This window comes from Rattus rattus, chromosome 3 (genome assembly GCF_011064425.1).
Source record: "Rattus rattus isolate New Zealand chromosome 3, Rrattus_CSIRO_v1, whole genome shotgun sequence".
NCBI classification, from domain to species: Eukaryota; Metazoa; Chordata; class Mammalia; order Rodentia; family Muridae; genus Rattus; species Rattus rattus.
In genome coordinates this window covers 6570991-6584229 of record NC_046156.1, presented here as the reverse complement: position 1 = coordinate 6584229, position 13239 = coordinate 6570991, and the positions used below count along the sequence as shown (strand labels likewise).

General features: G+C 43.2%; 1 protein-coding gene across 2 annotated transcripts in view; it reads right to left on the bottom strand.

Moving 5' to 3' along the window:
• The window catches only part of Tnni3k (TNNI3 interacting kinase), a 272604-nt gene that overhangs the window by 87963 nt on the left and 171402 nt on the right, over positions 1-13239 (bottom strand). For both annotated transcript variants that reach the window (XM_032897120.1, XM_032897119.1), the window contains 3 exons: positions 9094-9146; positions 8745-8797; positions 1840-1972 (listed from right to left, as the gene is read on the bottom strand). In XM_032897120.1, coding sequence (XP_032753011.1) covers positions 1840-1972; positions 8745-8797; positions 9094-9146 — 239 coding nt within the window. The remainder of the gene's footprint in view (positions 1-1839; positions 1973-8744; positions 8798-9093; positions 9147-13239) is intronic.

Genomic DNA, 13239 nt, shown 5'->3' with positions numbered 1-13239 from the left:
AATTTATTGCACAGAAGTGAGAAAGAATGGGTTACAGATAATCTGGGCACTGTGACCCTCTTTCTGTGACATTCTTGGAGAAGGAGACACAGAAATCAGGCTATCGATGGCAGGCTAGGCTGGGGAAAGCTCATTGCTTCAAGAAAGTGTCACAGAATATTCTGGAGTGTGGGAAGGTGCTATACCTGAGGGGATTGGGGTTATATTACTACACATAGTTACTAAAACTCATTGACTGTTTACCTAAAAAGACATTTTTCTGTTAGTTCTCAATAAGATGTCTGACTTCAAGGATAATATAGTAGCAATTTAAATGAAACATTAATGGTTTGAACTACACAGGTGATGAGAGATGGTAAATGGTAGGTATTGCCAAGATAGAAATTAGCAGTACCAGATGAATGGACTAATATGTGGCATTAGGAAAAGGCAGACAGCTCTCTATCAAAGGAGGACATCAAGTGTACCAGGAATTAGATTGAAATTGTCAAATCATACCCAAATGTCTTCATAAGATGCACACTCAGTCAATGGGGCAGCCACAACTCCTAACTATGACCTCCAAAGGGTGTTGTTGGTCCAGTTCGCAAGAAAGCTTTGACCTCCTAAGAGAGCAATGGGCTGTTGCATCATTAGTTGACTCATGAAACACAACCAAAGACTAGAATTCATGGAAAGCACTGGAACATGCTAGAGAATAAACGCTGACAAGAGTGTCAGGCATGGACACTCCCTCGCTCCACCAACACTGGTAAGTATGGTGATCTTTATGGCGTATGGTTGCAGGGTGACCATCACAGCTCACAACGGGATTCATGTCAAATTTTGCTCCAAAGCTGTACCTGAAACAAGTTTAGCTCTGCTGACACAGGGTCTTTAAATGTCTTCAGATGCAGTGTGAGAAGACAGGAGAACACTGATAATAGTAAGATATGCAAATAAAATAGATTTGGGGTCAGGGAAAATATCTAAGTGGTTAAGACCCCTGACTCTTCCATTATGAGGCCCAGGGTTCAGATCCCAGCACCCCTGTAAAGAGTCCAGCACCCCTGTAACAAGTGAGCACCCCCAGAACAAGTCCATCACCCTGGAACAAATCCAGGTCCAGCACCCCTGCTGCTTGAAGGGTAGAAAAAGAAGGATCCTAGAGCTGGCTTGTTTCCAGCCAAGACATAAGCCCAAGTTCAGGGAGAGGTAGCATCTCAGGGAGAGGCAGAATGTGATAGATGGGGCACTTAGTGCTCTCTTCTAGCCTTGGGTGTGTGCCTGCATACACATGTTCAAGCACAGTTGGTCTTGAGTCTGTTACGTGCATACTTTACTTCTGATTAAATTTCTCTTTTCCACATTCTACATGTAAATGGAGTATAATTTATACCATCAGTGATAATTAGGTTCACTCAAAAAATTGATTTTTAGAATGTAGCCACACATAATGCAAAATTATTAGGAAATGCGTTTTCAGCCTTGGCAGGTTATTTCTGCATTGACACATACTTATCCCAAGGGACATTTAAAAGACACCTCTAAACTCTAAGCTCAAAGAATGCATGCTTCCTCTGTCTGTCTGTACTCGGGCGACGGTTATTTGATTGTTTTGTTGGAAACAGATAAATTGAAGCTGTAAACATGAATAGAACGTCCTGCACAATTAGATACACACCCATGACTAAATCCAAAGTGAGGCCATTATTTGTGAATGGGATGCTTACCTTGAAGCAACACAAGGTCTCTTGCCATCCACTAAGAATAATTATCTTTGGGGGGAGGGATGTGGTACATGCTTTCTGTCAATCACATTGAACCAGGGAACCAGAGCCACTCTGGTGCAAGTCCTACCTGGCTTGAGATGAGCGAATGGAATTTCTCCAGTGAGGAGCTCCCACAGACACAGGGAGTAACTGAAGACATCAGCCTTGATGGTGTATCGCGTGCACTGTGTGAACACCTCGGGGGCCATCCAGCGCAGGTTCTGCAAAGACCAAAGGTGACTAGGACTCAGAAACTCCCAGCAGAGCTGGCTTCTGATCCCTCACTGGAGAAGGTTCTCCAATGCTCTCAGACAGCATGGAGATCACTGTCGCCTTTCTCCTTACCAATGCAATGGACACAGCACATCTTCAGGTGCATGCGTTTCTCAAGAAAACATGGTTGAAATATCATAAAATTCATTATCTACAAGTTACCTCCAACATTAATGACAAATTATTACCTCACAGTGTGTAGGTGACTTAGTTCTCTTTCCTGCTTCCAACTGTCGTTTTTACCCTAGGTGCCTGCAGGCTTCAGAATATACCACCAAAGGGTCGTCCCCTTATGCCCTTGGCCCGAGTCACGCTGTGGGAGACATCTTCCTATGTTTCAGTCTCTAGGTTCCAATTAATTGAGTGACTAAATTAGGCCCACAACTGTGTTCTCAGGACAGAAAACAGAGGGAGTCATGGAAAAGTCACCCAGTATGCCAGGGATGGAGATTTCTCCCTAGTATGCTCCAGGATATGGGTTTTCTTGCGTTGACCCTGATGTAAATTTTATGAATTCAATGCTTGTAATATTTCAGGAAGGAAGCTAATAAATACGTTACAAAGCACCCCATCCCTGGGCCTCACGTATGTGATAGTGTGAGCTGCATTGTTTACATTTGTGATTAGGAGTGCAAATATATGAACTTGGCTTCTTTGCAGTTCAAAGGCTAGAGCATCAGATCCTATTGCAACTCTGACTCTACCACTGACCGGGCAATTTCTCCCAGCTCAGCGTTCCAGCTCTAAGAGCTCCCAGCTATATGTCCTATCAGTGGACTTTATGAATTCATGGCATATTATATACACGGTTCACCTGCATGTGAACATTACGTGTGCTGTTACAGTGAATGTCGGCGGGTGGGCTGTTAGTGCTTGTGTTTGATGAACAGAGGGAGAGTACAAAATAATTAAGGAACTTAGATATGGCCTCATAACTAGTGAGAAGGAAAACAACACCCAGAATAATTTTAAGGGAGTGTTATGCTTATAAGCTATGTTGCGAAGCAAAATAATGTTGCTTACTGAAGGTGACATTCGGTTTAATTCTACTCAGGAGAAATGCCTTAGTCAGAGGGAATCAACAGTCTATACTGGGAACTCATCTGTCAGAACAACAAGATATAGGTGTCAAGATCTGCCTAGGCCCATGCAGTCACAGCTTTTAGGTGCCACATTTAGGCATCCCCCACTTCTTTTTAAATCTAAGATTATTTAAATCAGTACAGCCAGAGCTGTGATCCATTGGTCAAGCTTCCCCTTTGCTAGGGCTTAGGTGAGGTTTGTATATTCCTCTCCTAACACAATCCTCCCTCCCCTCACCCCATTACAACTATGTTCACCACATTTCACTCTTACCTGTCTGTGGACCTACTACACCCTCCTGTCTGTGGACCTATCATACTCCCCTGTCTGTGGACCTACTTCATTCCCTACTTATTTTTCTGCTTTAATTTTTCTTAATAATGCACCCTGTTACTTTCATTGTTTATGTGTTTACTGTATGCCCTGGATATGGACAAGAATTACTTAGTGGCTATGAGTAGGGTCAGAGGCTGACGTCAGGGTCTGTCTCAGTTATCTGAACCTTATCTGCTGAAACAGGGCCTCCCACAGAATCTGGAGCCCACGATGGCAGGCGAATTGTAAGACCAGGGAGCCTTCGGGGACCTCCTACCACTCCCTACTTCCCTCCAGCACTAGGGTTAGAGATACCTGCTCCTGTGTCTGGGTTTTTCCATAAATGCTGGGAATCCGCACCTTAGGAAGTTAAGGAACGTTTGGTACCTGGAGACATCTCTCTCTGCAGTCTGGACTACTACTGCGTCTTCAGGTCTTAGACTGTGTGAAGTGGAGATGTAACGCACATCTGTTGAAAGAGTATGTGTCTTGCGTTCGGATGCAGATTGAGTGCAGCTCTCAAGCACTCATTTGTCAGTGTGTTTATGCTCGGGAGTGGCAGAGACTTTAAGAAACAGGGCTGGATGCAAGATAATTAGGACATCTGTGGTCCTGCCAACTAATTAGAAGGTGTTGCTGTCATTCCTGTGGGGCCTGGGACTAGTTCTTCTGAGAGCAAGACTGGATCCTCCCTTCCTTCCGGCTTGCCGTTTGGTCACGTGAGCCCAGCACTCGCTCGCTCACACTGCTGTCCACTGACAGGTTGTGGTGCAGCCTGGGAGAGTGCTCACTGGAAGGAAGTGTGATTTGAGGGCTTCTAGCCTTCAAAGCTGTGAAATAGACTGATTTTTCTTCATCGCTTGTTGAAAGTTGGTTGTTTAGCTAAACAATGGAAAGTTGCCTGTTACAGGGTGGACTGGAAGACATCACCACACTCACGGTGTGGTTCATGTTGAGATTACTTCCTTCCTTCCCTCTCTCACTGTCTCTCCCATCATAACACACGGCAATGATGTGAAACTCTGAAGTTTTCTTGGTTTCCCATCCATTCGTTGCCCTTGTTCCCACGGCCTACACACCCTTCCTTCCAGTTCCTCTGTCACATGATGAATACGTGTGCTCCCTGATGAGCATTCTTGATGCTTTAAATCTGTCTGTCATACCTGAGCAGGCCCCACTGGCAAAGGAGCTTCTTGCAAATGAGAACTTTTTATTTTTATTTCATTCTGTCCATTGTTGGTGGACAAAAAGGAGCTCCTTGCAAATAAGAATTTATTTTTATTTTTTTTCATTTTGTCCATCGTTGAGGGTACAACTCTCCTATGCACTTTATTTTTGTATTTCTATCCCTCAGAGAAATTTCTAACACATGGTTCACGATCAGTAAATTCATTTTTTATCTTTATTAACTTGAGTATTGCTTATTTACATTTCGATTGTTATTCCCCTTCCCGGTTTCTGGGCCAACATCTCCCTAATCCCTCCCCCTCCCCTTCTTTACGGGTGTTCCCCTCCCCAGCCTCCCCCCCATTACCGCCCTACCCCCAACAATCAAATTCACTGGGGGCTTCAGCCTTGGCAGGATCAAGGGCTTCCCTTTCCACTGGTGCTCTTACTAGGATATTCATTTGCTACCTATGAGGTTGGAGCCCAGGGTCAGTCCATGTATAGTCTTTGGGTAGTGGCTTAGTCCCTGGAAGCTCTGGTTGGTTGGCATTATTGTTGTTCATATGGGGTCTCAGAGCCCCTTCAAGCTCTTCCAGTCCTTTCTCTGATTCCTTCAATGGGGTCCCGTTCTCAGTTCAGTGGTTTGCTGCTGGCATTCAACTATGTATTTGCTGTATTCTGGCTGTGTCTCTCAGGAGAGATCTACATCAGGTTCCTGTCAGCCTGCACATCTTTGCTTCATCCATCTTATCTAATTGGGTGGCTGTATATGTTTTGGCCACATGTGGAGCAGGCTCTGAATGGGTGTTCCTTCTGCCTCTGTTCTAAACTTTGCCTCCCTATTCCCTCCCAAGGGTATTCTTGTTCCCCCTTTAAAGAAGGAGTGAAGCATTCGCATTTTGATCATCCTTCTTGAGTTTCATGTGTTCTGTGCATCTAGGGTAATTCAAGCATTTGGGCTAATAGTCACTTATCAATAAGTGCATACCAGGTGTGTTTTTCTGTGATTGGGTTACCTCACTCAGCATGATATTTTCCAGTTCCATCCATTTGCCTATGAATTTCATAAAGTCATTGTTTTTGATAGCTGAGTAATATTGCATTGTGTAGATGTACCACATTTTCTGTATCCATTCCTCTGTTGAAGGGCATCTGGGTTCTTTCCAGCTTCTGGCTATTATAAATAAGGCTGCTATGAACATAGTGGAGCACGTGTCTTTGTTATATGTTGGGGCATCTTTTGGTTATATGCCCAAGAGAGGTATAGCTGGGTCCTCAGGCAGTTCAATGTCCAATTTTCTGAGGAACCTCCAGACTGATTTCCAGAATGGTTGTACCAGTCTGCAACCCCACCAACAATGGAGGAGTGTTCCTCTTTCTCTTCATCCATGCCAGCATTTGCTGTCACCTGAGTTTTTGATCTTAGCCATTCTCACTGGTGTGAGGTGAAATCTCAGGGTTGTTTTGATTTGCATTTTCCTTATGACTAAAGATGTTGAACATTTCTTTAGGTGTTTCTCAGCCATTCGGCATTCCTCAGCTGTGAATTCTTTGTTTAGCTCTGAACCCCACTTTTTAATAGGGTTATTTGTCTCCCTGCGGTCTAACTTCTTGAGTTCTTTGTATATTTTGGATATAAGCCCTCAGTTGTAGGATTGGTAAAGCTCTTTTCCCAATCTGTTGGTTGCTGTTTTGTCCTAACCACAGTGTCCTTTGCCTTACAGAAGCTTTGCAGTTTGATGAGATCCCATTTGTCGATTCTTGATCTTAGAGCATAAGCCATTGGTGTTTTGTTCAGGAAATTTTTCCAGTGCCAATGTGTTCGAGATGCTGCCCCAGTTTTTCTTCTATTAGTTTGAGTGTATCTGGTTTGATGTGGAGGTCCTTGATCTACTTGGACTTAAGCTTTGTACAGGGTGATAAGCATGGATCTATCTGCATTCTTCTACATACTGACCTCCAGTTGAACCAGCACGATTTGCTGAAAATGCTACCTTTTTTCCATTGGATGATTTTGGCTCCTTTGTCAAAAATCAAGTGACCATAGGTGTGTGGGTTCATTTCTGGGTCTTCAATTCTATTTCACTGGTCTATCTGTCCGTTTCTGTACCAATTCCATGCAGTTTTTATCACTATTGCTGTGTAATACTGCTTGAGTTCAGGGATAGTGATTCCCCCTGAAGTCCTTTTATTGTTGAGGATAGTTTTAGCTATCCTGGGTTTTTTGTTATTCCAGATGAATTTGCAAATTGTTCTGTCTAACTCTTTGAAGAATTGGATTGGTATTTTGGTGGGGATTGCATTGAATCTGTAGATTGCTTTTGGTAAAATGGCCATTTTTACTATATTAATCCTGCCAATCCGTGAGCATGGGAGATCTTTCCATCTTCTGAGGTCTTCAATTTCTTTCTTCAGAGGCTTGAAGTTCTTATCATACAGATCTTTTACTTGCTTGGTTAAAGTCACAGTGGGGTATTTTATATTATTTGGGACTATTATGAACGGTGTCGTTTCCCTAATTTCTTTCTCGGCTTGTTTCTCTTTTGTGTAGAGGAAGGCTATGATTTATTTGAGTTAATTTTATACCCAGCCACTTTGCTGAAGTTGTTTATCAGCTTTAGTAGTTCTCTGGTGGAACTTTTGGGATCACTTAAATATACTATCATATCATCTGCAAATAGTGATACTTTGACTTCTTCTTTTCCAATCTGTATCCCCTTGATCTCTTTTTGTTGTCTGATTGCTCTGGCTAGAACTTCAAGAACTATATTGAATAAGTAGGGAGAGAGTGGGCAGCCTTGTCTAGTCCCTGATTTTAGTGGGATTGCTTCAAGTTTCTCTCCATTTAGTTTAATGTTAGCGACTGGTTTCCTGTATATGGCTTTACTATGTTTAGGTATGGGCCTTGAATTCCTATTCTTTCCAGGACTTTTATCATGAAGGGGTGTTGAATTTTGTATAATGCTTTCTCAGCATCTAATGAAATGATCATGTGGTTTTGTTCTTTCAGTTTGTTTATATAATGGATTACATTGATGTTTTTCTTCTTGTCTGATGAATCAGAGTACATGAACACAAAAGTTTGAGGTAAAAGCCCAAGGTGACCGGGGGAGAGTGCCTGCTGGGGGCTAGTCTTCCTGAGACTTACAAGGTAAGGCCTTTTCATCCAGGATGGGTAGGGTGAGGGTCATACATAGGGTTCATCATGCAGGAACAAAAGTACCTGAGATGTATAAATGGCCACCAGGTATGGGGAAAGGATGGGTGGCTCCTATGTTGATGTAGGAGACTTGAAGCATCTTGTGGTGGAAAGAGAAAGTTACAGAGCAGCCTCAGAACAATAACAGAATGGGAAAGAGATTTGAATTGTATTTTGCTGGCATTGTTGAGAGTCCATAGGAGAATTGTCCACCCAACAATAATAGTAGAGGTGACAAGGAATGAGGACCAATCCAGAAGAGGGGCCTGGAGACAGGGCCCATCAAGAAGCATTAGGGTCCTAGGCAGTGTGACTGAGAACCAGAAATGTAAAGAAGCAAAGCCACTGATGGAGGTGAGTAATACTGAGGCAGGCCAGGGAAGGGGAGGAGCTCACCCCAGGGGGAATCAGATGCCTCTGGAGTCCAGGAAGAAGCAGGGTTGCTTGTTTGGGGGACTGAAGGGAGGAGTGTGGGAGTCAGGCATGAAATGAGTTACAGGCCATCTGGAAACAATGATTGTTGCCTCGTGTTATAATTTATGTTTTGCCTAAGCATTGATGCTCACCAACGGTTATTACCTCATAATACTAATGGGGAGATGGGGAGAGCCACGAACAGTGAGCAGCTGCTGTTGAGCAGTTGGTGTTAGAATGTGTGAGCCTTCCGTGTTAGCCCTCCCTCTCCATATGCTCCCAACCTGCAGCCACCAATGCCCTGCACTGATCCGGTGCTCACAGCACACATGTGGAACAGGTTTGCTGAGATCTTATCTAGAACATTTTCTAAGTAGGGGACCCCTCAAATAGCTATTTTTGGGTTTTCTGAAAATAAAACCCTGAAACGTATCCTTCCACCTAGAGAAGACATTTCCTGGCTAAGGCTTCTCCCTCTTCCCTTCCTCCCACGCTGAGTTTCCATATTTTAATTTTTCAGCAAGAATGAGAGAGTCACGAACCCCTGGCTGCTTCGTCATGTTGTCTTCATCCAGGGACTGCAGAAATCTTGATTCTAAAGGGGGAGAGAAAGCAAGTCCACATCAAAGGATGTGTCCTGAGCCTTTGGTCCAAGATCACAGCAACATTGAAAACCCAGGGAGCCTGTGCATTGTTCAAATTCCCACTCCCCCCTTTTCAGCTTTGAGAGCAAAGAAGAAAAAAATGCAAATGGCTGGCTTTCAAAGTGTAGAGTCAACCTGAAATTCAAATTACAGGAACACCAAAGGTGTGAAATCTGTTTCCATATTATTGCACAACACCAGGAACAAGGAAAGGATGTAGTTGGGGGTACGCTTTTGGAACTCTTACCTCCAAAATCTGCCACCACAGCATGGCCATCCTCATAGAGCAGAATATTGTGGCTAGGAAAGAAGTAGACCACGTAAGCTTTATTGAGTCGTAACCAGGTCACCTCTCAGGTCGTCATTTGTTAGCACATTGGTGAAATGTACTAACTGGTCTATAAGCCTTATTAGTTGATATGCAGTTTCCCAGCTCACAGAGGTCTGTTCGAAAGTGCAGCTGTGGGTAGGCAAGGCCTGGGTTGAACTGGCTGCATCTCAGGCATGGATCTTTCAAGAAAAGGCACACAGTGGATGTGCCCTGAAGAACAGTCACCTGAGTTAGATCCCTGAGATCCACGTGAGGGAAGGATACAAGTAAGCCCTGCCTGTTATCCTCTGACCTTCACCTGTGTTTTGTGACTTGTGTTTGAGCACACCCCGAGCTGCCATCTCACTAAATACTTCTCTCTCTCTCTCTCTCTCTCTCTCTCTCTCTCTCTCTCTCTCTCTCTCTGTGTGTGTGTGTGTGTGTGTGTGTGTGTGTAAGGTTTTTATGGAAGATATCCTGGACCAGAAACATCATTTTAATACATGGAATACATCTGAGGCCTGTTGGATGAAAACTACCCTTCTATCGCAGAACTCTAAATGACCAGGAAGACTGTCAGGGAATGTCAGAAATGTTCTTAGCACTCTACAAAAGGGGAACCATGTGAGGACAGTCAGCTTGGTTGATGTCATCATGTCTAGGTACAAATTAGATGTCTGGAAATAAGTATAAACACCAGCACCACATGGCACTACGTAAGTATGCATATTTGGTATTTTGATAATCTTGTCTCCATAGTACTGGGAAAGTTCCATTTTGTGACGTAGATCAAAGTTAGGGCAGTCTAGGGAAATCATCCCGCGCACAGAGCACATAGAATAACTTACATAGAAGCACACAGTGATCCACACTGTTGTTGAAGACTGTACTTGTCTTTTAACTTTAATTAGAGATTATGTGGTTCCCAACCCAACAGACGCATCTACAACGTATTCTGAACCTAAAGCTCGGGGGTCATAGCAGAAGAGGAGACAGAAAGATTAAAAAAGCAAGAGGAACATGAAGGTGACTATGGGGATGTATTTCCTAGAAATGCCAGCAAGGCTTCATTTATGAAGTCTCACCAAAATGGTTAAGTAACCAAGATCTGAACAAGGACTAAACCTTGTAGATTTTGGTATACGTATCTAATTTTGAGTCTGTGCTTGGCTCATGGAGGAGGCATTTCCAAGTCAAGAGGTAGCCTTCTTGGTTTTGTTACTCAGTATGAACAGAATTATCTTCATTAATTTATGTGATGCTTCCTAATGCTCACATGGCTTCGCAAGAACATTACTTTCGAAAGCCTTTTGCATTGTGAATGAACTAGGAAAATAGACTTAATACACTTTGTAAATGCTAACATTTAATGTGTGTTCAAAGTGAGATGGTAGTGTATAGAATATTTGAGAGTGTCAAAACAGGAAGGGCTGAGGTGCTGTTTTTAGCACCAAATTACAAATTGGTAGGCGTGATGAGGACAGTGCTATTATAACTGAAGAATCTCAGACCAATAGGGAAGTCACACATAGACACAAGGCTCATTCTTAGAGCTGCACAGCCCACATCCTGTCAGGGGAGTGTGGGTAGCAAAATTTACCCAGAACACTTAAATATATGTTTAGCAAAGTTCCTTCAGACACAGTAAAATCCTGGGTAGCCCCTGCCAATTATTTTATTGTTCGTCCCAATTAGTAAGCGAGACAAAAAACTGAAGCCTTGTCTTTAACAGCATCAACTTTCCTGGATCCTTTTTTCTTTTTTTTTTCCCTTTTTTCTTTTTTTTTAGATTTTCTCTTTTATTGGATATTTTTTATTTACATTTGAAATGTTATCCCCTTTCCCTGTTTCCCCTCCAGAAACCGACTATCTCTCCCTGCTTCTATGAGAGTGCTCCCCCACCTACCCACTCACTCCCTCTCTCCTCCCTGTTCTAACTTGGGGAGCCTTGACAGGACCAAAGGCCTCTCCTCCCACTGATGCCCAACAAGGCCATCCTCTGCTACATAATGGGGCTGGAGCCATAGGTTGATCCCTGCGTACTCTTGGGATGGTTATTTAGTCCCTGGGAGCTCTAGGGGGTCTGGTTGGTTGATATTGTTGATCTTCTTATGGAGTTGAAACCTCTTCAGTTCCTTCAGTCCTTTCTCTAACTTCTCCATTGGGACCCAGTTCTCAGTCCAATGGTTGGCTGCTAGCATCTGCCTCTGTATTTGTCGTTCTCTGGCAGAACCTCTCAGGAGACAGCTATATCAGTCTCCTGTCAGCATGCACTTATTGGCATCTGCAATATTGTCTGGGTTTGGTGGTTGTATATGGGGTGGATCCCCAGGTGGGGCAGTCTCTGGATGGCCTTTCCTTCAGTCTCTGCTCCACACTTTTCCTCCATATTTCCTCCTGTGAGTATTTTTGTTCCCCCTTCTAAGAAGGAAATGGAGCTACTCCAGGTAGCTACCTGGAAAGACCAGGGAACCTTTGCATACCTCTCCAATAGAAGCTTCAAAGAAGTGCTGCAGAACCAAACCCCGGGATCTAGAGCATTAGATCCACACCTAACAATTCATTTGTTTAAACTTCTTTTCATGTACATATATGTTACCAAGAATAATTACATCAGCTTGCCAGACTTATGGTAGAAGGATTAAAAAAGAGTCTTTTATGAAAGAATTGTAGCACCTGGCCAATAATACCAGGCTCAGATTTCAGATGCCCAGAAAAGGATTTGGCCTCCATTGTGCTGAGTGAAGTGTGTGGTAGGGGAGGGAGGGAATCCGAGGATTGAATTTATTCCTCTGATGACCCTCTAGCATCTTCACTGTGCTGATTTGCAGATTAAGTGACACTGACGATAGATCCTACTACTACAGTGTGATAGAGTGAAGGCCGTATTCTGGAATAATTCAGAGCTTGCTAAATACAACTCATCAATCTACAAATGAATGTTGAATATTCAGAGAATGATGAGGTATACTGACATGAGGGATGATCTACTTTAGTTCCTACAGAAGGGGTAGAAAGCTCAGAATTCTGGTGTATTAACATAGGCCAGAGAGCTGTTGAATGTGAAGCTCATGTTCACTTCCTTTATGTTAGATGTTAGATATTAGACATTAGAACATCTCAGATGTGAGAACAGTCCCTGAAAAGCAGTATGTGGTCAATGAGTTTGTATTTTATGAGTTGCACCTGTATGCTTTTTTCCAATGCACAATATTTACTTGCCTTCTGTTAGCATGCTGTTCCAGAAGATGCAAAGTGTATATGTTATGGATTTCATTTTTATGGGATTTATAACCTGCTAGAAAATAGCATGGGTTAAGAACCGGATTAGCTTCGAAGGATGCTTTGAAGGTCAGTCAGCTATTGTACCTACGAATGTGTACCAATACTCTGTCATGTGCTGGAATATGTCCAGCTGTGAAGTAGGCAAGTTGAGGTTGGGTCCAAACTGTAGGGAGAAGAAGCCGGAAGAGACTGAGAGAAGGGGAAATCAAATCCTTTGAAGATCTTGGCAAAGGCAAGAGGGATATATGTGTGTGTACTTATAAAAGGAGATTTACTACTTACGCCAAAGAGCACATACTAGAAAGGAATGAGATATTTGCATAAAAGTAGTATTGCATTATGAAGATCAGAAAGGCCTTTCGAATGGCCAGTAACACCAGCCTCAAAGCTTGAACATGCCCAGAGAAGAATGCGTGCTGAGTCCTGAAGCCAGCCAGGGCCTCAGAGTTGCCATCACTGTCGGTAATGAAAGTCATGTGAAAGCCACAATAAACGGTAAGCTTTCAGCAGTGTGAACATTGAAGGAATCAGATATGTTAGAGAAGAGGAAAATAGAGTGTGAGGTGGGCAAGTACTCCTGTGGGTGAGCACCTGTCTCTTCTCCAGAGTTACACTGGAGTCTGTATTAGAAATTTTCATTGCAGGTAAAAAACAGACAGAGAGACACTAAATCAGACACCTCGAATTCCTTCAGCCAAGAGGTGGAATCCTCACTTAAATTTCAGTCTTCAGAGTCAACCACACTGGAGGAGACCCCCAAATACCCAACTTCAAAAATGAGGTGAAGAGTCAGTGGGA